A 27,931-nucleotide genomic window follows, 5' to 3' on the forward strand; every position below is an offset into this window, starting at 1 on the left:
CCACTTCACCCTGGACTCCATTTCCCATAATCCTTTGCCAGGACTCCTCATCAATTGCACTCACCTGTCTCTCATCTGCTTGGCTGTGGTATGTCACGATCTCTAGATGGAGTGCCCTCTAATGAAGCTCACGGGCACTCCAGCTAGAGATCGTGACACATGTGACTTCACCCTGTAGCTCATTTCCAGGTGTGCCTCACACATCCTGAAAAGTGAAACTACAGGCTAATGCCGCTTTGACTGTCGGGTAGAAGTCTGGAGCTCGCCCCAGTGCGGACTCAGCGGAAGTGTGTATCAAGGGTGCATAGCGGCCGCAAAGGGGGCACTTGCAAGCAACCTTCTGAAAGCTAAAATGACCAATGGGACACTCTACGGTCTTGTGGACTTAATGGACATGTGCACGCTGTGGCCATAGCAAGTCCGCAAGACCGAAAGTGCACATGAACGATGCATTCCAAACGGGATATATCACCCTCTGAAGGGCACTTCAGAGTGAAAACAATCATGGCCCCCACATTGAAGGGTCGTTCCAAACCGAAGTGCTCAAAACTGGTCACTTCAAAGGGGCCTTCAGAGTGAAGGATTTCAAAGAGTACAACTGATGGAAACTTCAGGTTTTCATGATCCTTTGCGAGGATTCTTTACATGACGACGCCGGCTCCGTGTGGGCATGTGATGATGACGCAGAAGGGTACTTCAAGAAACAGTTCCCTACACCCTTCAAACCTTCGAAAGCTCTCACTCCAGAGGGTAAACCCTTAGAAGTGATTAAGGTGGAACGCATGGGAAGTGTTCCATTTGGGACAGTGCCTCTGGCTCCAAACGAATCTCTACTGTGCAGACTCTGGCTCCAAATGACATCATTTACTCAAGATGGCAGTGGCCATTCTGAGATGCTTTGGCTTCACTTTTCTAAAGTGGAAGGAATAGGAGACGCGTTGTCCAACTTTTTTTACAGTCTATGTTAATTTCTAATTGGTTAAACTATGGAGTTGCTATAGTGTTGTAGTCAAGACCACCTAAACTGAGATCAAGTTGAGACCAAGACTAGAGAGTCTTGAGACCAAGACAAAACTAAGGCAGGGCAAGACCGAGTCAAGACTGAGACCAAACCAGCAATTCTCAAATTCATCTGAAAAATCCATATTTACTGCCTGGGAAATGGCTGATATTTAATCAATAAATACAGTAAGAATCTTAAGACACTTTATAGAGCTCTTACCAATGAAATTAAATCACTAACAACAAAATTCAGCTTTGAACTGCAGAGATGGTACAGAAGTTTCATCTGAATTGATACAATTACAACAGCATAAATATTGTTAAGAGTCAACTAATGTTTTCATCATATGGTCCTATCATGCAAACTATTTATAGAAATATGAAGAAAAAAATTAAATGATAATTTTAAATATGCAACTAAAACCCCCCAGCAGCAGGCTAGGTGAAGGCAAATCACCATGAGTGGGATACAGAATCATTTCAAATGATTCGTTCAAAGCAGCTGATTTATTCAGAGATGAAACACCGCTGTGTGTTGCTTAAAAACACACAAACGTTCTCCTATAGATTTGTTTGGAACTGTTCTAATTGCAGAAAGAGCAAAAATTGGTGTTTAAAACTGTGGCTAAAATACAATTCACTTAATAATACCTTGTTAGTTGAACGTTTGCATAAAATCAATATCATGTTCGCATTTGTGCTCATATTAGTGAAAACAGCTCTATTGCTCTTGTGATATTGCTTAATTATATGTTAATTATATTATATAATATAAAAACAAGATCTCATACAAGTACTTTTTGCAATCATATCTTGAAATTTTATTTGTATTAATTTTGGTGAAAGTTTTAACAATTCCCCCATTAAATTCTGACCTGACACAACAGTATCAAAAGAAATCAATTTAGAAATGAGTTATTGATTGCATCTGAAGCAGGAAATTTTACATCCAGTCACAGTAATGATGTTACCAAATAAATCAGACAATGCACAGGAAATTTAGTGTTACCCCTGCAGTTGTGGTCTTGCCCAGTCTTGAAATAAAATCCTGAGTCCCTTAGTCTGAGACCGAGACCAGACCAAGACCTTCAAAAAATGGTCTACTGCAGTGGTTCCCAACCACGTTCCTGGAGGCCCCCCAACACTGAATGTTTTCCATGTCTCCTTAATCAAACACACCTGATTCAGCTCATTAGTAGAGACTCCTCAAAAGTCCTCAAATGGGTGTGTCAGACAAAGGAGAGATGCAAAGTGTTGGGGGGCCTCCAGGAACGTGGTTGGGATCCACTGGTGTACTGGTCTTATGGGTATTCTGTCTGGCTCGTTAGCCTTATCAGAAAGTCGCAGTAAATGTTATGACACAGCGCCACCCAGTGTTTGAAGACCCACATTATTTATTTGACATTAAATCAGACATTGCTACACTACCGTTCACTACAGTTCAACATTTTGGGGTTGATGAAGTGTTCCTGTATTCTGGACTCACTGAAAGAAATGTGCTTTTGAATACAGTACTGTAATCAATTAGTGGCACCAAAACATCATTCTTTATTTTCTAAAATGGCAATAGTCAACAAGACAGGCTCGGGCTGCCATAGATTGAATATCACTAGGGATATTTAGGGATATTTACAATTGCAAACCAGAAAAAGAAGATGATGATATCATAATACATATTTATTGCTATGTTTTTAGGTCGTTCTACCAGTCCACAATTTTAAACTAGCCGATTCTTCTTTACTGATAAATATTCATGATCTCTCTCACCCAACCAACCACATGCCATTTTCTAATGAACAATTTCAATATCTCCAGGGGGGTATTCCAGAAAGCAAGGTTAACTTAACGTCAAATATACCCTGAACTCTCGGGTGATTAACCCAAACCTTGCTTATTTGAGGTATGCTTTTTCCAAAAACGCGTCCGGGTAGTCCAGAGTATGTTCACGGTTAAGCTATAATATTGTAAATTATACTACTACATTGTAATATTATTTAATGTTGTGCGCAATCTGCCGCGCCCACTGGAGTGTCGTCATTAGGTTGTGCTGATAGTGTTAAGTAAACTAACCCTGAAACATAACTTACTCTAGAGCAGGTTATGTTCAGAGAATAGGTTGCTCTGACTGCTTGCATACCCTGAAAGTTACCTCCGTTTTTGGAGCGGAATGCTGAGTTTATCCGCTTACCTGCCCTTAAACATACCCATGTATGTCACATAACCTGATTTCTGGAGGTCATCCTCATCACAGTATTCAACAGGACTATAGTTCTTGTCTTGTTTGTCTTCAGTATGACAGTATTCTTATATATTAAACACTGAATTCATCCTGTACACCCACGTTAATTTCTCATTCACATTGGCACATTTTTGGCATTTAAAAAAAATAATTACTCTCACATTTATTCATTTAACAGATGCTTTTATCTTATGGACCTATTTTTGCTCTTGTCTCTATTTGCCTTTACTGGAAATCTTGTCAATATGTCAACATACACACATGGGGGGATGGGGGGGGCCTTCCTGTTTAGCCCTTCATTCTCTGTGGTCTTCTGAAAGAGTAGATTATTAAATCAAATTTATTTTAGTCAAACCATGAGGCAGGCACAGCTTGTTTGATGCAGGTGACAATATTTAATTCAGTCAGTCATTTCCAATTCCACAAATTCAGGTGTTAGACTGTCTGGTGATTTTCTCACTTTGCTGGATTATAGTTAAAAAAAAAAAAAAACTTTTCATTCAATCCTCTGTTCAACAGAACTTTTTTTTTTTTTAAAAAACACCAAAGGTGGACAAAATTGGATACACAAATCCATTACTACAAGTGAAAGTTGTAAGGGCAGATTGTTACTTAGTACTGAGTAAAAGTACCAAAAGTAAATTTTCTTTATGTCAACAGACTGTATTATTATGTTTCTATTATTGTTGCACATAATATTTGCAATACCTTATGCATCTGAATCTACAATACATTACGCCAAATGTTAAAAATGTATAGAAGTGACAAAACAAACAACAAAAAAACTATTTCATTTAACCCCCCTGTACACAGTCACAAAAGCAGGATTATAATGAACTCACACAGCTCTGGCAGTGTGTATGGAAAGCCGTTTTAACATTTAATCTATAAACTGTACTATTATCTATTTTCATGGTACTAGTAGTTATTTTTAAAAGTGAAAGTGAAAGTCGTGACATTTGCCAAGTATGGAAACCCATACTCGGAATTGGTGCTCTGCATTTAACCCATCCAAGTGCACACACACAGCAGTGAGAAGTGAACACACTGTGAACACACACCCGGGGCAGTGGGCATCTATACAGGTCCTTCTCAAAAAATTAGCATATTGTGATAAAAGTTCATTATTTTCCATAATGTAATGATAAAAATTAAACTTTCATATATGTTAGATTCATTGCACACCAACTGAAATATTTCAGGTCTTTTATTGTTTTAATACTGATGATTTTGGCATACAGCTCATGAAAACCCAAAATTCCTATCTCAAAAAATTAGCATATCATGAAAAGGTTCTCTAAACGAGCTATTAACCTAATCATCTGAATCAACTAATTAACTCTAAACACCTGCAAAAGATTCCTGAGGCTTTTAAAAACTCCCAGCCTGGTTCATTACTCAAAACCGCAATCATGGGTAAGACTGCCGACCTGACTGCTGTCCAGAAGGCCATCATTGACACCCTCAAGCGAGAGGGTAAGACACAGAAAGAAATTTCTGAACGAATAGGCTGTTCCCAGAGTGCTGTATCAAGGCTCCTCAGTGGGAAGTCTGTGGGAAGGAAAAAGTATGGCAAAAAACGCTGCACAACGAGAAGAGGTGACCGGACCCTGAGGAAGATTGTGGAGAAGGACCGATTCCAGACCTTGGGGGACCTGCGGAAGCAGTGGACTGAGTCTGGAGTAGAAACATCCAGAGCCACCGTGCACAGGCGTGTGCTTTTGAACCAGAAACAGCGGCAGAAGCGCCTGACCTGGGCTACAGAGAAGCAGCACTGGACTGTTGCTCAGTGGTCCAAAGTACTTTTTTCGGATGAAAGCAAATGTCATTCGGAAATCAAGGTGCCAGAGTCTGGAGGAAGACTGGGGAGAAGGAAATGCCAAAATGCCTGAAGTCCAGTGTCAAGTACCCACAGTCAGTGATGGTCTGGGGTGCCATGTCAGCTGCTGGTGTTGGTCCACTGTGTTTTATCAAGGGCAGGGTCAATGCAGCTAGCTATCAGGAGATTTTGGAGCACTTCATGCTTCCATCTGCTGAAAAGCTCTATGGAGATGAAGATTTTGTTTTTCAGCACGACCTGGCACCTGCTCACAGTGCCAAAACCACTGGTAAATGGTTTACTGACCATGGTATTACTGTGCTCAATTTGCCTGCCAACTCTCCTGACCTGAACCCCATAGAGAATCTGTGGGATATTGTGAAGAGAAAGTTGAGAGACGCAAGACCCAACACTCTGGATGAGCTTAAGGCCGCTATCGAAGCATCCTGGGCCTCCATAACACCTCAGCAGTGCCACAGGCTGATTGCCTCCATGCCACGGCGCATTGAAGCACTCATTTCTGCAAAAGGATTCCCGACCAAGTATTGAGTGCATAACTGAACATAATTATTTGAAGGTTGACTTTTTTTTGTATTAAAAACACTTTTCTTTTATTGGTCGGATGAAATATGCTAATTTTTTGAGATAGGAATTTTGGGTTTTCATGAGCTGTATGCCAAAATCATCAGTATTAAAACAATAAAAGACCTGAAATATTTCAGTTGGTGTGCAATGAATCTAAAATATATGAAAGTTTCATTTTTATCATTACATTATGGAAAATAATGAACTTTTATCACAATATGCTAATTTTTTGAGAAGGACCTGTATATCCAGCACCCGGGGAGTAACTGGGGGTTCAGTGCCTTGCTCAAGGGCACTTCAGCTATGGATATTGAGGGTGGAAGAGAGCACTGTTCATTCACTCACTCCAACCTACAACTCCTGCCAGCACCAAGACTTGAACCTGCGACCTTCGGGTTACAAGTCCAAATCTCTAACCATTAGGCAACAGCTGCCCCTTTTTTAGATACTAGTATCTTTTCCATTAAGTACTAGTGCTTATTCTTTAGCAACTAGTGCTTATTCGTTAGGTACTAGTGTCTTTTGTAAAGTTACTAGTACTTATTCATTAGATGCTAGTTCTTATTTATTAGATACTAGTACTTATTCCAATAGTGACTAGTATTTAATTATACTCTTCTCGTTAAGAAAAAATAGAAATAGTACTTATTTTTTAGTTACTAGTAACTTTTTAGACCAGAGATATCCTGAACTTAATATATACTAGTACTTTTTAAATTTGCATTTCTACCCACTATGGTACTCGTATGTTGAATATTAATGAGCCAGCAACATATAGGAGAGAGATTAGACAGGAAACAGAAACAGGGACATGGATGTACTTTTTTGAGGAAACCACATAGAAAAGAAACAATTATTTGTACACAAGCACATAGAAAATGTATTTTTGTCAGTTTTGTAAACACTGTAATTTCGTAAACATGTGTTTATTGGTAATTGAGTGACCTCTGGTGGCAGGATGGAGATAAGACACCAATTTTATTATCTGTTATTTTCCTTTTTTTTTCCTCCAGTAAAAACAATAAATATCATACAAGGGCTGTATGTTAACTTTTATTTTATTTATTTTTTTGCATATAACACTGGTGCTACAGACAATGAATGTTTTTACATTGTACAGGGCACAATGGTGCTACAGACACTGAATGTTTTTACTATAATATTCTGTACAGGGCACACTGGTGCTACAGACACTGAATGTTTTTACAATAATATTCTGTACAGAGCACACTGGTGCTACAGACACTGAATGTTTTTACATTGTACAGGGCACAATGGTGCTACAAACACTGAATATTTTTACATTAATGTTCTGTACACTGCACACTGGTGCTACAGACACTGAATATTCGTACATTGTACAGGACACACTGGTGCTACAGACACTGAATGTTTTTTCATTAATGTTCTGTACAGGGCACACAAAATGCAAACCTTATGGTTTTCAGACAAACATTTTCTTTATTTGGAAAAAGGCCAAAAATTATATATATATATATATATATATATATATATATATATATATTTCTGCATATATATATATATATATATATATATATATAACCAAACAAACAAACAAAAAACATGCCAGGTTTGCTGTACTTGTAGGGCTGCACAATTTGGCTAAAAATGTTGTTTTTATATATCAATAAAAATAATAATGATTATGGTTATTATTTCTAAATAAAAACATTTAAAATAATATGGAATATTAATTTTGTAATATTACTTTTTTAATATTATTTAAAAAAATTATACAAAACTGAGTATTGAAAAATAAAATAAAATAACAAGAAAAAAAAGTACAACTTCTTGTGAACAATGTAAGGATTTGCAAATGTTTACCTCAAAGTTTGTAATTATTTTTGATATTTTTACTCAAATTAGGGTTTTGTGAGCAATAATGAGTACTCAATTAATGAAACCATGTAAGATTACAATAATGAGTTATTTCAAAGACTCAACTGATGTTGTGAAGTGAATTTGGACTAAAACATATCATAATACTTTTGTTGGATAACAGGTTTGTAATCTTTCCTTGTGTTTTCATGGTAACCAATTAGCAAGACAGGCTAACATACATAGCCGGATAGCCTTACTTAACAATCAAATTGTATTACTATGTGGTCTTTGATTGGACGGTGGAGAGGTACTCATGTTTATGTAATGATCTGTTTAAATGATGATATCTCCAAATACATTCTCACTAGTTCTTTATGAGGTTGAAGATATCTCCAAATGAACAGGGAGTTGTAGTTATTCTGTTTTTGATATCATCTTTTAATTTCTGACTAGTAATTATTGCAATAGTAACTAGTATCTATTTAAATATTACTAGTAAGCATTCATTAGATACTAGTACTTATTTTTTAGATTCCGGTACTTATTCATTAGATACTAGTACTTATTTAATAGATACGAGTAGTTATTCATTAGGTACTAGTACTTATTTATTAGACAGTAGTATCTTTTGTTATTACTACTAGTAACTATTCTTATCTTACTAGTCAGATCTGCTTTTTTACTCATCTTATGTTATGACTAGTCCAAATAGCTACAGTAGAGTTCAATTAAAAAAATTACTAGTAAAATAAAAAAAATCTTACTAGTAACATTTCGAATAAGTACTAGTATCTAATAAATGTGTACTAGTATCTACTGAATAAGTACTAGTATCTATTTAATAGGTACTAGTTTCTAATGAATGAATACTAGTTTCTAATAAATAAGCACTAGTACCTCATGAATAAGCAGTAGTGTCTATTTAATAGGTACTAGTATCTAATGAATGAGTACTAGTACCTAAAAATACATACTGCTACTTAATGAATAACTATTAGTACATGAAAATTAAGTACTAGTCACTAGTGGAATACATACTAGTCAAAACTGAATAGTTGATATCTCAATGACGGATCCCCATAGAAGTCAATGGCAAAAATTAAAAATTTGTTACTAGTAACAATATAAAAGTTACTAGTCACTATTGAAATAAGTACTAGTATCTAATGAATAAATACTAGTACCTAATAAAGAAGAAATAGTATCTAATGAATAAGCAAAGAATAAGCACTAGTAGTTAATGTATAAGTACTAGTACTTAATGGAAAAGATACTAGTATGTAAAAAAAATAAGTACTATGTAGCGCGTAACACGTGTTGAGTCTGATGTGTCACACTTGTATAGGGTTCAATATGGTTCGATATGGGCCAACTGATCAGAAGGTAAGGAGCCGCTACTGGAGAGAGGGAACCAACACAGCAGGTAGGTGAAAACCAAGAATTTCGTTTACTGGTTGGAATCTTACATTCATTGAAGAGTTTCTCAATTGCAATTTGTCTGGAGTATGTAAATCTCAATATTGTAATTTAACAACATAAAATATATAACAATGCTTATAATCAATTCTCTTTTTGAAATTCTAGGAAGTTGGGCTCATCAACTCGAACAAATCAACTCAATTAAGAACAATTGTCATATACTTTGTATGAAAATAAAATAATAAAATAAACTTATTGGAAAACTCCACAGACTCAGTTTGTTTATAACCCAATAAAATTGAAAAAAACAATAAACAATGTTTCAGAACAAAATATTACAACTCAATTCAAATAACTCTTTCCCTTCAGAATGTAACACAGTCTTTCCAGCCAAATGGATCAAATATTCAAGATTCACTGGACTGATTCAGTTAATGTCAGTTCAGAGTCAAATGACTCAGATCAAAAGACTTGTTGACTCTTTAGAATCGTTCAGTTCAGAATCAATGTCTATCCGTTCTAAGCTTGAGGAAAAAATATGCAAAGTCTCAGTCCTGTTTGTTCAAAAACAAAAGGAAAATATTTCTCATACCAGTTCCAATGAATTCAAGATCAAAGTTCAACAATCAAATTGTCTCCGTGGGTGGCTCGCCTTTTACATACGCTCACATGCGTCTGACGTGTCCAGGATGGTGATCACAGTTTTTCAGAAAAAACACATAAAGGAAAAAAAAACCCAGCCTTGCAAAACACAAGGCAGAACAATAATTAATCTTCCATTCAAACACTTTCATCAACAAATATCATGTATACACATCATTTACATTTACATTTACATCATTTAGCAGACGCTTTTATCCAAAGCGACTTACAAATGAGAACAGTAGAAACAATCAGATCAACAAGAGAACAACAACGGTATACAAGTGCTATGACAAGTCTCAGTTAGTCTAGTACAGAACACGTAGCCAGTTTTTTTTTTTTTTTTTTTTTTTTTTTTTTTTTAATGAATATGATAGACAAGAAAAAGAAAAGGTAAGTACTAGTATGAGTTGGTTAAGTGCAGGCGAAAAAGATGAGTCTTTAGATGTTTTTTGAAAATGAGTGAAGACTCAGCTGCTTGAATTGAGATCGGGAGGTCATTCCACTAGCTGGGCGCAGTCCAGGAAAAACTCTGTGAGAGTGATTTTGAACCTCTTTGGGATGGCACCACAAGGCGTCGTTCACTTGCAGAGCGCAAACTTCTGGAGGGCGCATAAGATTGAACTAATGAGCTTAGGTATGTTGGCGCTGTGCCAGTGGTCGTCTTGTAGGCAAGCATCAGTACCTTGAATTTAATGCGAACGGCTACTGGTAGGCCAGTGTAACCTGATGAGGAGAGGAGTAACATGAGCTGTTTTTTGGCTCATTGAAGACAACCATCGCTGCTGCATTCTGGATCAGTTGTAGAGGCTTGATAGTACATGCAGGAAGGCCCGCCAGGAGAGCATTACAATAGTCCAGTCTGGAGAGAACAAGAGCTTGGACAAGAAGTTGGGTGGCTTGCTCTGACAGGAAGGGTCTGATCTTCCTAATGTTGTATAAGGCAAATCTGCAGGACCCGGTCGTTGTAGCAATATGGTCGGTGAAGCTTAACTGATCATCCATCACAACTCCTAGGTTTCTGGCTGTCCTGGAAGGAGTTATGGTTGAATATCAAACAACATTAACTCGATATCCTGACACTTATACACAACATTGTCACTCTTCAGTGACTCGTTTGCATCTTCACATGTGATTAGCTTTAGCCCAACGTGCAAATTAGCACTAGCTCACACACTATGCATAAGCGGCCTATATGAACGCTAATATCACATTACTGATTTGCAGCTTTGGTGCTCCGTGTATCTACATTGGCCTTTATTCTCGATTCTCTGCCTCGCCGTCTTCTCACTTTGGCATCAGCTCTTCAAGGTTCACTCAGAAATGTAATCTCTTGATTGCATTCAAGTTTTCTCTCTCAATCACGATCTTTTTTATACGGAGTATAAATCATCAGTGTGCACATGCTTTGTTTGATTTGATTGGTTTATTTTATTTTATTTTATATTGTGGTTGTAGTTTGTGCGGTGTTGTTTCGGTGCTACCATTGGCTCGTTGGAGTGTCAATCAATGCAGCACAATCAACGATAGGACGAAACACTTTCTCTTCTAAAGCACTCGCTTTTTTTCTCTTAGTCTCCCATCTTTTTTTTACATAACTTTCAACTCTTTTACTGGTAGCCTGGATTACCCGGGTTACAACTAGTAATGTTAAATTAGATACTAGTGCGGTTTATAGATTAAATGTTGAAACGGCTTACCATACTCGTCTTATGTTATGATTATTCCAAATGGCTACAGTAGAGTTCAATTAAAATATTTGCTAGTAAAATAACAAATCTTACTAGTAACATTTCAGATAAGTACTAGTATCTAATAAATGTGTACTAGTATCTATTGAATAAGTACTAGTGTCTATTTATTAGGTACAAGTATCTAATGAATGCATACTATTTTCTAATAAATAAGCACTAGCACCTAATGAATAAGTACTAGTATCTAAAAAATACATACTATTACCTAATAAATAACTACTAGTACATAAAAAATAAGTAATAGTCACTAGTGTAATGCATACTAGTCAAAACTGAATAGCTGATATCTCAATGATGGATCAAGTCAATGGCATTTTTTTTATATATTTGTTACTAGTCACTATTGAAATAAGTACTAGTATTTAATGAATAACTACTAGTATCTAATAGATAAGCACTAGTGTCTAATGAAAACATACTTGTATCTAATGAATAAGTAATAGTATCTAATACATAAGCACTAGTATCTAATGAAAATGTGAGGTAGACAAGTGTGGGTGTGGGTGGAAATTGAGCAGATATAAGTCGTCCAGTCAGAGACGAAGTACACTTTAATGATTTAAGACTTGTAGAGGGTTTACAGTCCTTGAAATTGGTTGAGTGAAAGACTGGAGTACAGGCAGCAGAGTATGGCAGAGTAGTTTGGAGTGTAGCTTAGTATGAGTGGTTCTAAACAAACAGAAATAACAATAACCAATTAGTAATGAAATATAAACTCACTCTGTTACTTATACATAATATATATACTTAAACATAATAGCAATATAGCATTGTAGCAAATTACTGATATAATGATCAATTCAGACATGTGCAGACTAGATTAGCACTTGTGAAAATGGCATCACGTTCTCTGACACGTGAGCTCAGTAGAACCGATAAATATGGCTTAAAGCTGCAGTCTTTTTTTTTGGTTAAAAATGACCCAAAATCAATATTTGAGCAAGTACATAACCAGCCAGTGATCAAAACTATCGCCTTACTTTAGCCCGATTTACAACGGTTAGCTTATTATAATGTTTTCTATTTTGAGTTTTACGGGTAGGTTTTCACGGGAAATTCGAGCATGTTGCTGCATCATTACGTCATGTCTGTAAACATAAATAAGTTGTCCCGGCTACTGGCTATTGCATGTGAGGATCCTGCAGGTGGCGGATCGTTTATAGCCTTTTCTCAAGGCAGCTAGAATAATTAAATATCAAAAAATCTTTTTGATGGCGGATTGTAATCCAGAAATAATTATATGAAACACATGTGAATGAAATTATATTCCAGTTTTAAATGTGCTTCTGATTACAGATAGCCTGGGATTACACAAGATTTGTATTTTAAAGACAACCAGTTCGAAGGGAGCATTGTTTGCTTTTTGGGTTAAAAGAATTTCTTTGGGATGAAATTCGAATGGTATGACAATTAGAAAATTAAATCTACACACTAATACACACTATACTCATAGTCACGCAATTCTGATGTTGTTAACATTAATAATCTGAGAATAATAAACAATAATAATAATTTGCACAGTTTGATGTGATATGAGCTAATCAATTGTTAGATTAAATCACCATTGGTAGCGCAATTTCTTGTTATGTTTTTTCCTCAGTTGGCCAGAACAAACATGGCAGACTTGTTACTTACTTGTTCAGATGACAATATACAGTGAAAATTCTTATTTGGGTCAGATATTCCAAGAAGTAGGCTAGAATCTGTGAGTGCAAAGTACAATATCAACACTGGTGCGGTAACTGACTGCCACACACATACTGCTCAAAACATTAGATTCATCTGCGCTGGAGACATGCCAGATTACAACCCACGCAAGAAAGATACTTCCGCAAGAAACTGTAATTCAAAGTTTTCAAACAGAGATGGCGACAAAGAGGCAAAATTAATGGACTGCAGCTTTAAATACCACAAACAATCTTACTTATTCAGTAAATAATAATATACACATACTCAAAGTGAATTAAAGTTTACAATATTATACACCAATATCGCTATTTAACCATCTCTCATATGCATTCACTGGCGCTGTATAGATGATGTACCCTAGGTTAGGGTAGGTGTAGACTTTAATAAAACACAATCTTATAGGTAGAAAAATATTATTTATTGTTGGTTTCCTGTAGCTGTATCCTTTATCGCTTCAGCTGCAAATATAACACATATTTACTGTATTTGCATTACTGTAAGGGTAGGTTTAGGGTTGTGGTAGGTGTAGACGTTTAATAAACCATAATTTTACCGGTAGCATTTTTCGTTGTGGAATTTTACTACCCACTGTTTTAATGGGAGGTAGCAAAATCTGACAGGGTAGCACAAACTGACAGAACACCGCCCTTTTCTACAGAAAATGTACTAATATCTAATGATTAAGTACTCTAATGAATAAGTAGTAGCTTTACAAAAGAAACTAGTACCTAAAGAATAAGCAATAAGCACTAGTAGTTAATGAATAAGTACTAGTACTTAATGGAAAAGATACTAGTAAAAAAGTACTAGTAACATTAAATTAGATAATAGTGCGGTTTACGGATTAAATGTTAAAACGGCTTGCCATAGTGTGTGCGCACATCTACGTGAAGCTATTCATCCACATTTGATAAAATTAAAATCCAGCAACATCACTGTAGCTATATAATTTTACAACAGCAACAGTGCTTTAACAAAAAAAATCCTCCAAAAAAATTGCTCCTGTGGTACTTTGATGTCATATAAGAACAGTCAGTGCAATGCCAAAAGTCAAACACCGGGATGCACATCAGTTCTTCTGTTGGCTCTGTAATTTTTTCGTTTACACAATTTAGCAAAATCAATAAATATTGTATCTACTACCATATTAACTTTGAATTGTAGTAAATAAATATCACATTTCACATTTGCAACCGGTCAGTGTTAAAAAAACAAAACAAAAGAAGAAGAAAAAACCCCGCCACGTTTAAGAGAAGAAAGAAGACGCCCACGGACTTTGAAAGCTGCTATCGACTTTCTACTTCGAGGACCTTGATAGAAATGAATTGGAGTGAAAAGTAAAATATTTGTCTTTCAAATGTATTTAAGTTAGTCATATGTTTCCAGAAAAAATAATACTCAAGTTAAGTAGGCTACAGATGCTCCAAAAGTGTGCTTAAATAAAATACTCAAGTAAATGTAGACTACTTCGTTTCTGTCCCCCTCTTGTTAACACGCCTTCCTTTTTTCATGCTGCCCAGATAACAAACGGAAAATTACGCTGAAGCAACTGAAGCATAAAGCATCTTCGCTCTGAGTTTGGTTTCATTTCACTGCAAACCACCACCGCTACTGAAAGCAAGGTAGATCATTCGTTTATTTAAGATGTCGAAATGTTTCATTCTAGTTTATATTTGTCTTAAAAAATCTTACCAAAAACCCAGCGAAATTTACCTAAATAAATGAATAATAAGGATTTGTTTCTTTAAATGATCGAGTGCTAAATGCGAAATGATTTATATGAGACCTTGCAGAGTCTCGATTGTTTAATTACCGATATATTTTACTTTCACAATAACCACACAATCTAAAAAATATGTTCGCATTATATGTTACTTAATGGATAAATATAAGAGTAGCCTACATTTTCATTAAGTTTTGTAGGCCGATTTTATCTCCTAAACTGTCCAACAGTTATTTTCCACTTCATTAATCTCATCATGGAAAAAACGATCTGTAAAGTTAACCTTCACGTTCAAAACTCTATAACTTTTAAGGGAGTCAATGACAAGCTCGGAATTCAGTTTACATTTCAACTGGAGAATGTGTGGATGGAAATTAGTAAAAAAAAAAAAAAAAAAAAGTCTCCAACTAAGTTGGCAACTCTAAACCTGAAGTTCATTCTAACGATTAAAGCATGATTCCTTTTTTAAAGGGGTCATATGATGTTGCTAAAAATAACATTATTTTGTGTATTTTGTGTAATGCAATGTGTTGTGTATGCGGTTTAAGGTTTAAAAAAAAAACATTATTTTCCACATACTGTACATACTGTATTGTTTCTCCTCTACGCCCCGCCTTTCTGAAACGCGTCGATTTTTACAAAGCTCATCATTCTGAAAAGCGAGGTGTGCTCTGATTGGCCAGCTATCCAGTGCATTATGATTGGCCGAATTCCTCAAGTGTGTGATGGAAATGTTACAATAAAACCAATTACAAAGGAGGCATTTGTCGCATCCAGTGGGGACATAATTATAGATTTTATTGACTTGTACTGTCTTTTTACGCATTGCGTATAGACCCCTTAAAAGTTTGTAAACATTGCAACGTCTCCGGGTGGGCGGGGCTTAGCTGGAGGCAAAAAGAGGCGCGGACGCAATGTAGACAAGCGTAAACTAGCACGTTTTAGGAGGGATTTATTAAACGTGGATGCAGAAGAAGGTTCGGAACTGTCCGAATATGTACAGTCACTGACTCTGCGGTACCGTAACAAAAAATAATAATAAAAAAGTGGGAGTTAGCATACATTTATCAATTAATTCAGTTGATCACTCAGTTCACTACGGAAGAGGATGAGGGCCAAGCAATAATAAAAAAAATAAAACCATCTCGAGATTAATGTCATTATATTGCGAGATTAAACTCGTTAAATTTCGAGAAAAAAAGTCTAAATACAATCTTGAGAATAAACTCATTACATTTCGAGAATAAAGTCGTTGTGTTTCGAGAAAAAAACTCCTTAAATTTCGAGGAAAAAAGTCGAAAGACAATCTTGAGAATAAAGTCATTAAATTTCGAGAATAAAGTCGTTGTGTTTCGAGAAAAAAAACTCGTTAAATTTCGAGAAAAAAAGTTGAAAGACAATCTTGAGAATAAACTCATTAAATTTCGAGAATAAAGTCGTTGTGTTTCGAGAAAAAAAGTCGAAATGAAATGTAGAGAATAACGCATTCGATCAGTGTTCATTGCATAGCCTATAGAGGACATGGCAGAGTTGGATCACTTAGTCAAGCTATATTTTAGACTTTCTTTCAGTAAAAAAGAAATAAGTTAAATCAACTTTAACTAATTATGACACAATAATAATTAGCACACGAACTTTAAAGAGAATTTGCAAGCGGCTAGGTCTTTTTAGAAGAAAAAATCAGTCCAATTTGCGCAATGTAGGCTACTCGCTTTTGTCCAACATGCAAGGTTCTCGCTGGCTTCACCCAAATGCACTCTGGCACTTGGACAGCTATGATAAATTAAAACCGTACGGCATTGCCATTAATGGCGTGTAATGTAATGAGTTTATTCTCAAGATTGTATTTCGACTTTTTTTCTCGAAATTTAACGAGTTTAATCTCGAAACACAACGACTTTATTATCGATATTTAATGAGTTTATTCTCAAGATTGTATTTCGACTTTTTTTCTCGAAATTTAACGAGTTTAATCTCGAAACACAACGACTTTATTATCGATATTTCATGAGTTTATTCTCAAGATTGTATTTCGACTTTTTTTCTCGAAATTTAATGAGTTTAATCTCGCAATATAATGACTTTAATCTCGAGATGGTTTTATTTTTTTTTATTATTGCTTGGCCCTAATCCTCTTCCGTAGTTCACTGACCAAACTGGTTATCTGACCAAAATATAAAGACGAGTGGATAACATTACAGTAGCCTAATTTATTTATTTATTTATTTTTAGCTAAGCCTGTTGTAGTTCTTGTATCTTGTTCTCATTGGAAACATTTTAACCAGGTTTTGGATATTTCCTAGACAACATGAATTAATTTCGGGTGGTTTGGGGAATTTTGTCAAGGCTTATTGTCTAATGTAACCTATCGCTGGGCTAACTATGATTAGCAATGTGGATGATTTTAAGAGACCATTCAAAGGATGGCACACACATCTATCGCTGTATGTTTTGTTTAACATTTAAGCTAGCTAGTGCGCTGAAGGTTGGCGACTTTTCACCTATAAAACATAAACTTGCTGATTTGTACTAGATAAAACCAACACACACCAGTACATATGCATAGATTTTTTTTACCTAATATGAAGTGTGCACTGCAAACACGAGCATTATTTATGATCGTCTCTGTCTAGTCTGTACGCCGTATTGCATTCAACCACAATTGTCTTCTTGATTTCTGTGAATGAATGTCGACCGGGATCCGGTGAAACTTTAGTTTTGAACCAAAAGTGCTGTTCCTTTTATTCTGGCAGCCAAAAACACAACAAGACGACATTTTAAAGTCAAAACCTCAAACTTTTAGCGCGCCTGCTATGAGTTCTTCCTTATGTTTTGCCTCCAGCTAGAGCGGTGACGTAGGCGATTAAGGGGTCTTATGCGCCGCGTAAATGTAAAACCCATGTCTGCATTTGTGATTGGAGAAACGACAAACAGCAAGCACTACTCTACTCTGCTCAAAACTTTCGTTTCAATCATCAGTAAATATTAGGGGTGTGACGAGATCTCGTGGACAGATCGTTGATATTTTAGTATCAGTGAGATACTATTATATCTTAAATTCTTATATTTTCTGCTTTTAAAGTTTTAGTAATTTTGTTGTGTTTTTGTCATTTTTTATTAGTTTTTAAGTATATATTTATAGTTTTTAAAATTTTAATTAATTTTTATTTCAGTTTTAGTTATTTTAGTAAATCAAGTTAAACTACATGTAAATGAGGAATGGTGCCCTGTTAACTAGCTGAAATAAAATAAAATTGTTTGTAATGTATTTTTTTTTCAGTTAACATTTACTTTATTTCAAGCAACGTATTGATATATATATATATATATATATATATATATATATATATATATATATATATAATAACCCTGAGACAATCATAAATTAGATGCAGCTTTACAAAATACAAAATAAAAACTAAGTAAATGATGTTTAAATTGCTACTAAATAAATGGATGAATAATTAAATAGATTTATTTATTTCAGTGTTATTTTAGTATCACTGACATACTAATATAGTTTTATATTAATTTATAAAATTAGATTTAATATTTTCTGTTTTCATTTTAATTTGTTACAATTTTAGGCATTTTGTTTAGGTTTTTTTTTTAATTAAAAATAAATTTAGTTATTTTTGGTTTTTATTGTAATTTTTTTTTAGTACTTCAACTTAAAATTATTTTCAACTTAAACTTATTTTCAACTTAAACTTTTGTTATAGGCTAGTTAGTTGCCAACAAAACATTTTTCATTTTCGTTTAGTTTAGTTAAATTTTTTTATTATTATTATTATTATTTCATAGATTTTTACATCAGTAAAAACATGTTTATAGCTTACATGTTTATCCAGTCATAAAAACAGAATTCATAGTTTAACGCGGAATGTCACGGAATTTCTCACATTTTGAATAAATTAACCAAAAATAGGTCATTACACTTAAATAAAATCACGATATGAACTAGTATCTGTAAATATAAAGCCGCAAAAGTCGATTAAAATACGAATCCTGCATGTTCTGCCTGTCTTTGTTAATGAATTGTGCAGACGCGCGGTTTACACGCGCGCGCACACACACACACACACACATTGAAGCGCGCGTGACGCTCGCGGTGATTTCATCGTCTGCCGTCTCACTGAATGAGGATGTAAACCATAAACACATGAACAACATCTCCAGAACTGCTCTGAGAGTCACTTCACGATCATTTACCGTTTGTTTTCACGGCAAACCGTCAAAATAAAAGTCCGGTTTGCACTAACGACAATAGAATATACACAGCCTACTACTAGTATTACTACTACTAAAATGAAACAAACATTATTTTAAAGGATTAATCACACAACATTTCTTCCATGTTTTAATTTTAATAGTAAATCCCCTTTGTTTGCCAAAAAATAAAGTTTGCTTAAATTTCAATAATTAAATGATGAATGATTAAATTAATTTTTTATGACTTCATTTGATAACCAGAAAAATGTAAATACACAACACAGAATTTTGAGGGGGGAAAAAATCACAAGGCTACTTTAAGAAAAAATAAAATGAATACATTAAATTGTGTTATGCATTAAAATAGTTAGACATGCTAAAACACAGAATTTGGCAACAATAATAGATATAAATAATATGGCGAGAAAAAATAAAATATTTCATAGTTTTTTGTTAAACTTTTAATAAATTGATGTGAAAATGTATATACTATTAAAAAGGAGTTGAGAAAAAAATAAATGGAAAATATATATTTTTTCAATTAAAGTGGAAATCAGTTTACTAAATAATAAACTTGACTGACTGCTATTTTAAAGGGATATTGTTTGTGTTGTTTATTATTTATTTTTATGTATACTATATCATTTTGTGCAATTACTTGCCTGTCAGTTGAGTTTGTGGCAAAACCTTTTGCAGTGTTTACATGTTGTTTATACCTGAATAAAATTTATTAAAATAGATGTTTAATTTCATAAAGTACAATTTGATTTCAAAATGCACCTACATTTTTTGCATTTTGTGTTTTTCAGTTAAATAAAAGACAGATTTTCCCTCAATATTTAATCACAGAGAATTTCTTTAAAAAAGTTTAAAAATCTCATCTCGTCTCGTTCTTGTGAACCTAGTCTTGTGTCTTCACCTCGTCTCGTGGGATAAGTGTCTCGTCACACCCCTAGTAAATATGTAAACATACTTACAGACTGTGAGTCAGAAGCACCAGACTGTTCTTGCGAAGTTGGAATTGCCCCACTTTATAGGAACAGACACCGGCATTGTAGGCTACTCTTCCAGGAAACAGTCATTATCCTCCGTAAAATGCGCTGCACACATCTGAATATTTGGGTTAAACTGTTCCAGAACAGTGTTGTAAATACAACTTAACCACTGATTTCTAGTTGTGTCCTCTTTTGGAAGACCAAACAAAGTAGTTTCACTTTCACAACAAAACACACAGCGTCTCCACAACATGGCGGCGGTGGCAACAGCGAGAATAAAAGTTACGCCTTCTTTCTTTGCGTGAACATTTGGGCGGCATTATGCAAATCTTCCCACATCATGACATAGACATGGACATAGACATAGACATCGCATCATATGACCCCTTTAAAGTTCACAGTCTTCATCTCCTTTTCTCACCCAGCCTTGCTTCCTCCCTCCCTCACTTGCAGTCATGGCAGGACAAACTACTACTATTGTGACAACCCAACATCTCTCCTCTGGTACCTGGACTACAGGCGTCTGTGACTGCTGTTCTGATATGGGCACTTGTAAGTCACCTATTGACCCATGGACTCGTGGTTCCCTTTTATATGTTCTAACTTGTTTGAATGTGAAATCCTACCTGATCCCAAACCAGTTTTGAGGTTATGAAATTAGAGTTCCAGAGAAATGCTGGGAATTACTGCAAAAAGTAGGCACAATGTTTTGTTAAAGCACAATATGTAATTTTAAAAAATGAAAAAATAGAGCATTGATGTAGACTGACTTTATAAGATCATCTAGTTAACTTTAGTGCAGCTTTTATTTCTTAACCACAGTTTTTATGGCCTTTAAATGTTAAGATGCAGGCAAAGGTGGAACGATATGACACACACACATATATATACATACAGGTGCTGGTCATATAATTAGAATATCATCAAAAAGTTGATTTATTTCACTAATTCCATTCAAAAAGTGAAACTTGTATATTATATTCATTCATGACACACATACTGATATATTTCAAATGTTTATTTACATTAATTTTGATGATTATAACTGACAACTAAGGAAAATCCCAAATTCAGTATCTCAGAAAATTAGAATATTGTGAAAGGTTCAATATTGAAGACACCTGGTGCCACACTCTAATCAGCTAATTAAAACTCAAAACACCTGAAAAGGCCTTTAAATGGTCTCTCAGTCTAGTTCTGTAGGCTACACAATCAGGGGGGAAGACTGCTGACTTGACAGTTGTCCAAAAGACGACCATTGACACCTTGCACAAGGAGGGCAGGACACAAAAGGTCATTGCAAAAGAGGCTGACTGTTCACAGAGCTCTGTGTCCAAGCACATTAATAGACAGGTGAAGGGAAGGAAAAGATGTGGTAGAAAAAAAAAAGTGTACAAGCAAGTAGGGATAACCGCAACCTGGAGAGGATTTTGAAACAAAAACCCATTCAAAAATGTGGGGGAGATTCACAAAGAGTGGACTGCAGCTGGAGTCAGTGCTTCAAGAACCACTACACACAGACGAATGCAAGACATGGGTTTCAGCTGTCGGATTCCTTGTGTCAATCCACTCTTGAACAACAGACAGCGTCAGAAGCATCTCGCCTGGGCTAAAGACAAAAAGGACTGGACTGCTGCTGAGTGGTCCAAAGTTGTTCTCTGATGAAAGTAAATTTTGCATTTCCTTTGGAAATCAGGGTCCCAGAGTCTGGAGGAAGAGAGGAGAGGCACACAATCCACGTTGCTTGAGGTCCAGTGTAAAGTTTCCACAGTCAGTGATGGTTTGGGGTGCCATGTCATCTGCTGGTGTTGGTCCACTGTGTTTTCTGAGGTCCAAGGTCAACGCAGCCATATACCAGGAAGTTTTAGAGCACTTCATGCTTCCTGCTGCTGACCAACTTTATGGAGATGCAGATTTCAATTTCCAACAGGACTTGGCACCTGCACGCAGTGCCAAAGCTTCCAGTACCTGGTTTAAGGACCATGGTATCCCTGTTCTTAATTGACCAGCAAACTCGCCTGACCTTAACCCCATAGAAAATCAATGGGGTATTGTGAAGGGGAAGATGCGATATGCCAGACCCAAAAATGCAGAAGAGCTGAAGGCCACTATCGGAGCAGCCTGGGCTCTCATAACACCTGCGCAGTGCCACAGACTGATCGACTCCATGCCACGCTGCATTGCTGCAGTAATTCAGGCAAAAGGAGCCCCAACTAAGCATTGAGTGCTGTACATGCTCATACTTTTCATGTTCATACTTTTCAGTTGGCCAAGATTTCTAAAAATCCTTTCTTTGTATTGGTCTTAAGTAATATTCTAATTTTCTGAGATACTGAATTTGGGATTTTCCTTAGTTGTCAGTTATAATCATCAAAATTAAAAGAAATAAACATTTGAAATATATCAGTCTATCACACACACACACACACATACACACACACACACACACAGAGACAGACAGAAAAATAAATATGTAGGTAGGTCGATAGATAGATAGATAGATAGATAGATAGATAGATAGATAGATAGATAGATAGATAGATAGATAGATAGATAGCATTGATAATATTTTAGAAAGTGCTAAAATGCAGCACCAGCATGATCTGTTCAACCTCAACTTTGGACGAAGGTGTTAAAGAACTCCTCTATAAATTTACTGCAGGCCCAGAACTAAAACAACCCTCATGTGTGTTTCAGGTTGTTGTGGCCTTTGCTGTTTCCCCTGTATGCAGTGTCAGACTGTATCTCAGTTTGGCTGGTGTTTCTGCATGCCATTGCTGGACTGCTGCATGGTGGTATCTTGCTGTCTGCGTCAGAAGATGAGAGCGCAATATAACATTAATGTGAGTTCACACACACACACACACACACACACACACACACACACACACACACACACACACACACACACACACACACACACACACACGTGCAATTGAGAGAAGGGTGATTTATAGAAAAAAGACTAATAGACTGGTGCTAGTGTGCACACAGAAAATATGAAACTATATATATTATCGTTTAATATAAAATATATTATTTTTGGGAGGGTTCTTAAAAGCATGACTTTAGTAAAGCAGGCTACTATGTTTGTTCTCCAAATAGTGTTGTCATGACATCATTAGTCACATTGCATTTATGGCTCAGGTGTTTGGCTGCATGTGTACAATCTAAAATAGATAGTTTAGCAGTAAATGAAAATCCTGTCATCATTTACTCACCCTCATGTTGTTCCAAACCTGTATAATGATTTGTAATCTGTGAAACAAACTGAAGAATAATTTGAATAATCTGTTTATGTCCATTTAATGTGGGTCCAGAACATTATTGGTTCAAAACATTCACTGTAAATGGCCAAAAAGACACAATTTTTGAAATATGTTCTTTTGTGTTCTGCATAAGAAAACAAGTCATACAGGTTTGGAGCAACATGAGGGTGAGTAAATGATGACAGAATTTTCATATTTTGGTGAACTGTCCCATTGTGACCGATGTTATGCCAGTCTCTAAAGAGTCCTTGAATACTTGTATACAAGGAACAAACAATAACTTATTTTCTATCTGTTTCTTTAATACTTTAACTACTACAACTACAAGTTCACTATGATAACCACAGGGAAGATTTCACTTCCCCATTTCCACCCGATACAATTCACCCACTTCCAGTTTTTTGAAGAACTGAAGAACAGATGTTTGTGAAATTGGTTCCCAGTGAAAGACAGAGACGTGGCAGTTGTTTCAAAACCAGTAAAACTGTAAAATGTAAAGTTTTAAAAACTGCTTGCAACTGTGAAAATATATTTGGGCCTCTGGTGCGAGTGACACAATCGAAGCTCATAAATACTTGCATAATACAATCAAAATAAAAACTACAACTTCCAAAATGCACATTGCGAAACTGCTAATGGGTGCTTTTCACAAATTTAGTCAACAGAGCAAATGTGAAAAAGTTGTGTACGACAGGCTACAATTCAGTGATTGAACATTGTTTTTGTGTCCTTACAAGGTTAAAGAGTTTATGATTTTAATATTTATAAAATACGATATAGTAATGTCACGCATGCAGTTTTCAAGAATGCAGTTTTCCCCAAATATTAGCACGATTGCAAAGGTAATATTGATTATATATAATACTTCAATAAACAGAAGTGACTTATATTTTTAACACTATATTGTCTGTTTTGCTCTATTTGGCCAATGAAAAATTGTTCCAAACAAAGCCAGAACAGAACCGTTGTGTTGAGCATCTCAGAAACACAGCGGTGTTTTGTTTAAGAATGAATCCGCGTTTGAATGAATTGGGTGAATCTGTGATTGCGTGACCCATTTCTAAAGACAGTCACCTGCTTCTTCTCGGAATTAATCAGTCATTTAGAATGAATTCTTCAGTGGCAAAGACAGTGACCACCTACTGGCAGAAGGAGCTCCTAAAAAATGTACTATGACTTTAGTCTTTAGCCATGTGTATAGCCATTTAGCCTCCATGTGAAGCCAATCCATCTGAACTTTAACTTATTTCACAATAGCTGGCTATTTTGAATGTGTCGCTTCATGTGAATGCTTTACTTAATGCACCTGAATAACTGTTAAATCAGTTTCTTAGTTAAGAAAATCGTGTCAGGAATAGAAGACCCACAGTAATCCTCTCACATTAGCCTGTGGTCTACTTAGGGTGCTGGATAGCTGCCCACCGCTCCAGGTGTGTGTTCATGGTGTGTTCACTTCTCACTGTTGTGTGTGTGCACTTGGATGGGTTAAATGCAGAGCACCAATTCCGAGTACGGGTTACCATACTTGGCAAATGTCACAACTTTCACTTTCACTTAGAATGTAAGTGGTGCTTCTGGTATGCATCAGTTGACCTTTGATTTTAGTTTGTTTTTTGAAGTGTGCACTAGTTTAACATTTAGTAGTCTTTTCTTTATAATTAAAGACCTCATTAAGTTAAAGCAAGAGGTTGAATTATTAACCTTTAGCAGATAGCAGCTCTCAAGTGGCCTAAAGACCCAGTCACACCAAGGACGATAAGTAGCACTATAACAACAAAAATGTTTTAAATGTTTTAAAAATGGTTCTAAATGTGAAAATCTGTAACCATAACGGCACAGAGTAACGATGTCACAGAATCACTTTCAGAGTGACTATTTCTTCTAATTCTGAGTCTAAGGTTGTTTCTCAATTCCAAGAAAGCAAAGAACAAATTTGCATTCTCGTAGAGACCCATCTTGATAGGGTACTTTGAAAGAATGAACTCAGAAGGACCCGAGAACGCAGGACACATCCTTGTGAGAATTGAGATGTGCTGTGATCTTGTTGATCAAATTGACCGTCCGAGTACAGTTCTGGCCAATAGACAATAAAAACAACATAACATCACAAACAAATGTCATAATCTATTAAAGCATTCATTTCATAATATTGTGGACAGACATTATTATCGTATTATGCTTTGTCAATGTTACGATTCTCTTTACCATGTCAATAAAAATACAGGGTTTCCAGGACTTCTAAACCTAAACTTTCAAACTTCAACCTTTTATAACAGCTTCAAACTTTCAGGCTAGGCTTTCTCAAGCCAACCTTAAAGTTTGATCAAAACTTTATTCATCTAGTTATCTTTGAAAGTATTGTTGGTGTGAAGGGACCTTCAATCAACTCTATCTCTAATACCACCTCAGTGTGGAGAAATGAAATGTATACCTTATTCCAGCATTCTCAGGAACTCACATGCCTCAAAATTATGCAATATTATGCAATATAAAACTTACAGTGCAAGTTAAATGATTAGATATTACAAAATCTTTGAGTAAAACAAAGTGCAGCATATTTTATTGGTGCAGAGGTATGTATATTTTCTAAAACATTTGCAACTGATTTTTATCACTTAATTAGAAGCACCACAATTAAACTGTGTCATCTGTTACAAAGAGACTATACTTAACAGACATTTTGAAGATTATTTTAAAGTGTGAAGTATTGCTGTCTTCACACCATATTGAACACTTGAGACAAAAACAGGAAATATGTCATTCAGTTAGAAAAGTGGTTAGTGTGGGTTTTGTGACAAGAACCTGTGTTTGTTTAAGCCAGTTTAAACTAATACTAACAAACTAATAACTAATACTAATATGTTTTACAAATATGAATTAAGTGGTATTATTAAAACACTTTCTTCCTCAGGGTTCCTGCTGTGATGATTTTTGCACTCTCTGCTTCTGTTATCCTTGTGCCTGGTGTCAGATGTCTCGAGAAATCAAGATTCGTGCTCGTTCTGGCAGTGTAGTCACCCAACAAATCACACACAGTTAGAGATCTGTTTTGCAGTGAGTCTTGGTAGTATGGGCAAAAAGTCATGCAGGTGATGAAAATTGATGCCCCCTCTACCTAGTGGTGATAATGTAAACAGCAAAGTCTCTTATGTAGTAGGCTTCACTGTGTGGCTTTTTTTTACAATGTTTTTTTTATAAGTTTCTTATGTTCTGCAACCAATACACAGATGTTTGTAACTCACTTTTTTCATTCTGTTAAAAATTACAAAAAATAGAAACAACAGATATATGTGACATGAAATAAATGATGTTTGTGACACCATCTATATATAAAAATGTTGTCATATTTCTTTGTGTAAAGTGTTATTTCTATATAAAAGTGATGTTCACAAATGCAAATAAAAATTTTAAATATGGTATTCTCAGAATTTTAAATATGGTATTTCATGGTTGCAAAATACTTTGCATACTTGCTTTGCTTGTTTTAAATAGTTGTAGTAAATTTTTAAAAATTTTTATTTTTATGTTGTGATGATTATTTGTTTTGTTATTCTTTGTGTTTTAAGATCTGTTTTTTGTTGTTTTTTAGTCGCAGTAGGTTTAGCAAGATCTATTGTCAAGCCACAGTTGATTTTGGCTAGAGGAAAACCTTTGTTTTTTAAGTCTTTAAACTCTCTCTTTTTCTGACCTTTGCAGGACATTGTTTAGACGGAAAAAGACTTTAAAAAAATACACATACGAATACATTTAATATGCTCTGTGAACAGTATCGCTGCTCCCTATGTGCACAGTACACAGTTTGTGAATTGCACCAACTCAAGTGGGGTGCACCAGAGCCGGGTCTAGGGGACGCGATGCCCCCAGATTATCCTTGTGCCCCCCTACTATCCACAGGATGCTCAATTGTTTGTGATAGCATACAGTATTTAAAAATATAACATTAAATCGACAGCATGCACTAATTATAGAGACACAGTGCAGTGTGTTTCTCAGGATGCCTCCACGCCCTTCCAACTCTCCCTTTACAGACACACTCAGCACTTTGTCCAACTCTCATTGGAACTTTTCTGAGCATTTTTCTGAGGACTTGTGTCTGAACTCTCTTGATCTCAGGGTGTCAACTGATTGTCACATGAGTATGGGCGGAGCTACGGGGTTGCATGATTAAAAAATATAATAGTAAGTGGGATCATAAAAATTACATTTGTTTTTATTTAGTAATGCCCTGAATAAGATATTTCATATAACAGATGTTTATATATGTATAATCTATAGCCATATGTTTTAAGTCATATAATCTAAAGATACCAATCTTGAACAATCAAAATCAGGTTTTACCTTAAATGTACTGATAACCTGTCAATAAAACATGACCAGTACTCATATATAGATGGTGCACATGGTCATACACACACACAACACTAAAATTATCAATAAAAAAACAAAATAGCATATGATGAACACAAAACATTCCAATGTACATTAATGATAATAACAAAAATATGAAGAGACTCAACTATTCAAATAAAATTATTGCTTTTCAAAAAAATAAAAAAAATCATCCAAAAATCTCAAGCATGAAATAGTAAGAGGAATATACATTGACAGCAGTGTCATTATGGTTGAGAGGTTTGGCTGTGTAAGTTACATGCAAAAGATCACTACAACACAGAGATTGCATTCTGCGCCCTGAACAAAACATGGAAATGAAAATGGCTCAGTATACCAAATTCATCAGAAA

General features: G+C 35.4%; 1 protein-coding gene across 2 annotated transcripts; it reads left to right on the top strand.

Moving 5' to 3' along the window:
- The first annotated feature begins 14,480 nt into the window (after positions 1 to 14,480).
- Positions 14,481 to 26,512, top strand: LOC109073619 (cornifelin-like). Of its 2 annotated transcripts, none has more exons than XM_042759684.1 (4): positions 14,481 to 14,613; positions 20,347 to 20,473; positions 22,619 to 22,764; positions 26,102 to 26,512. In XM_042759684.1, exons 2-4 carry the CDS (start codon positions 20,377 to 20,379, stop codon positions 26,228 to 26,230), a joined length of 372 nt encoding a protein of 123 aa, XP_042615618.1. In that variant the 5' UTR covers positions 14,481 to 14,613; positions 20,347 to 20,376; the 3' UTR covers positions 26,231 to 26,512. The 2 variants fall into 2 exon arrangements, with proteins under 2 accessions (XP_042615618.1, XP_042615619.1); XM_042759685.1 differs by having other exon boundaries at positions 14,530 to 14,613; positions 20,375 to 20,473.
- Positions 26,513 to 27,931: the final 1,419 nt, after the last annotated feature.

This window comes from Cyprinus carpio, chromosome A7 (assembly GCF_018340385.1).
Source record: "Cyprinus carpio isolate SPL01 chromosome A7, ASM1834038v1, whole genome shotgun sequence".
NCBI lineage: Eukaryota > Metazoa > Chordata > Actinopteri > Cypriniformes > Cyprinidae > Cyprinus > Cyprinus carpio.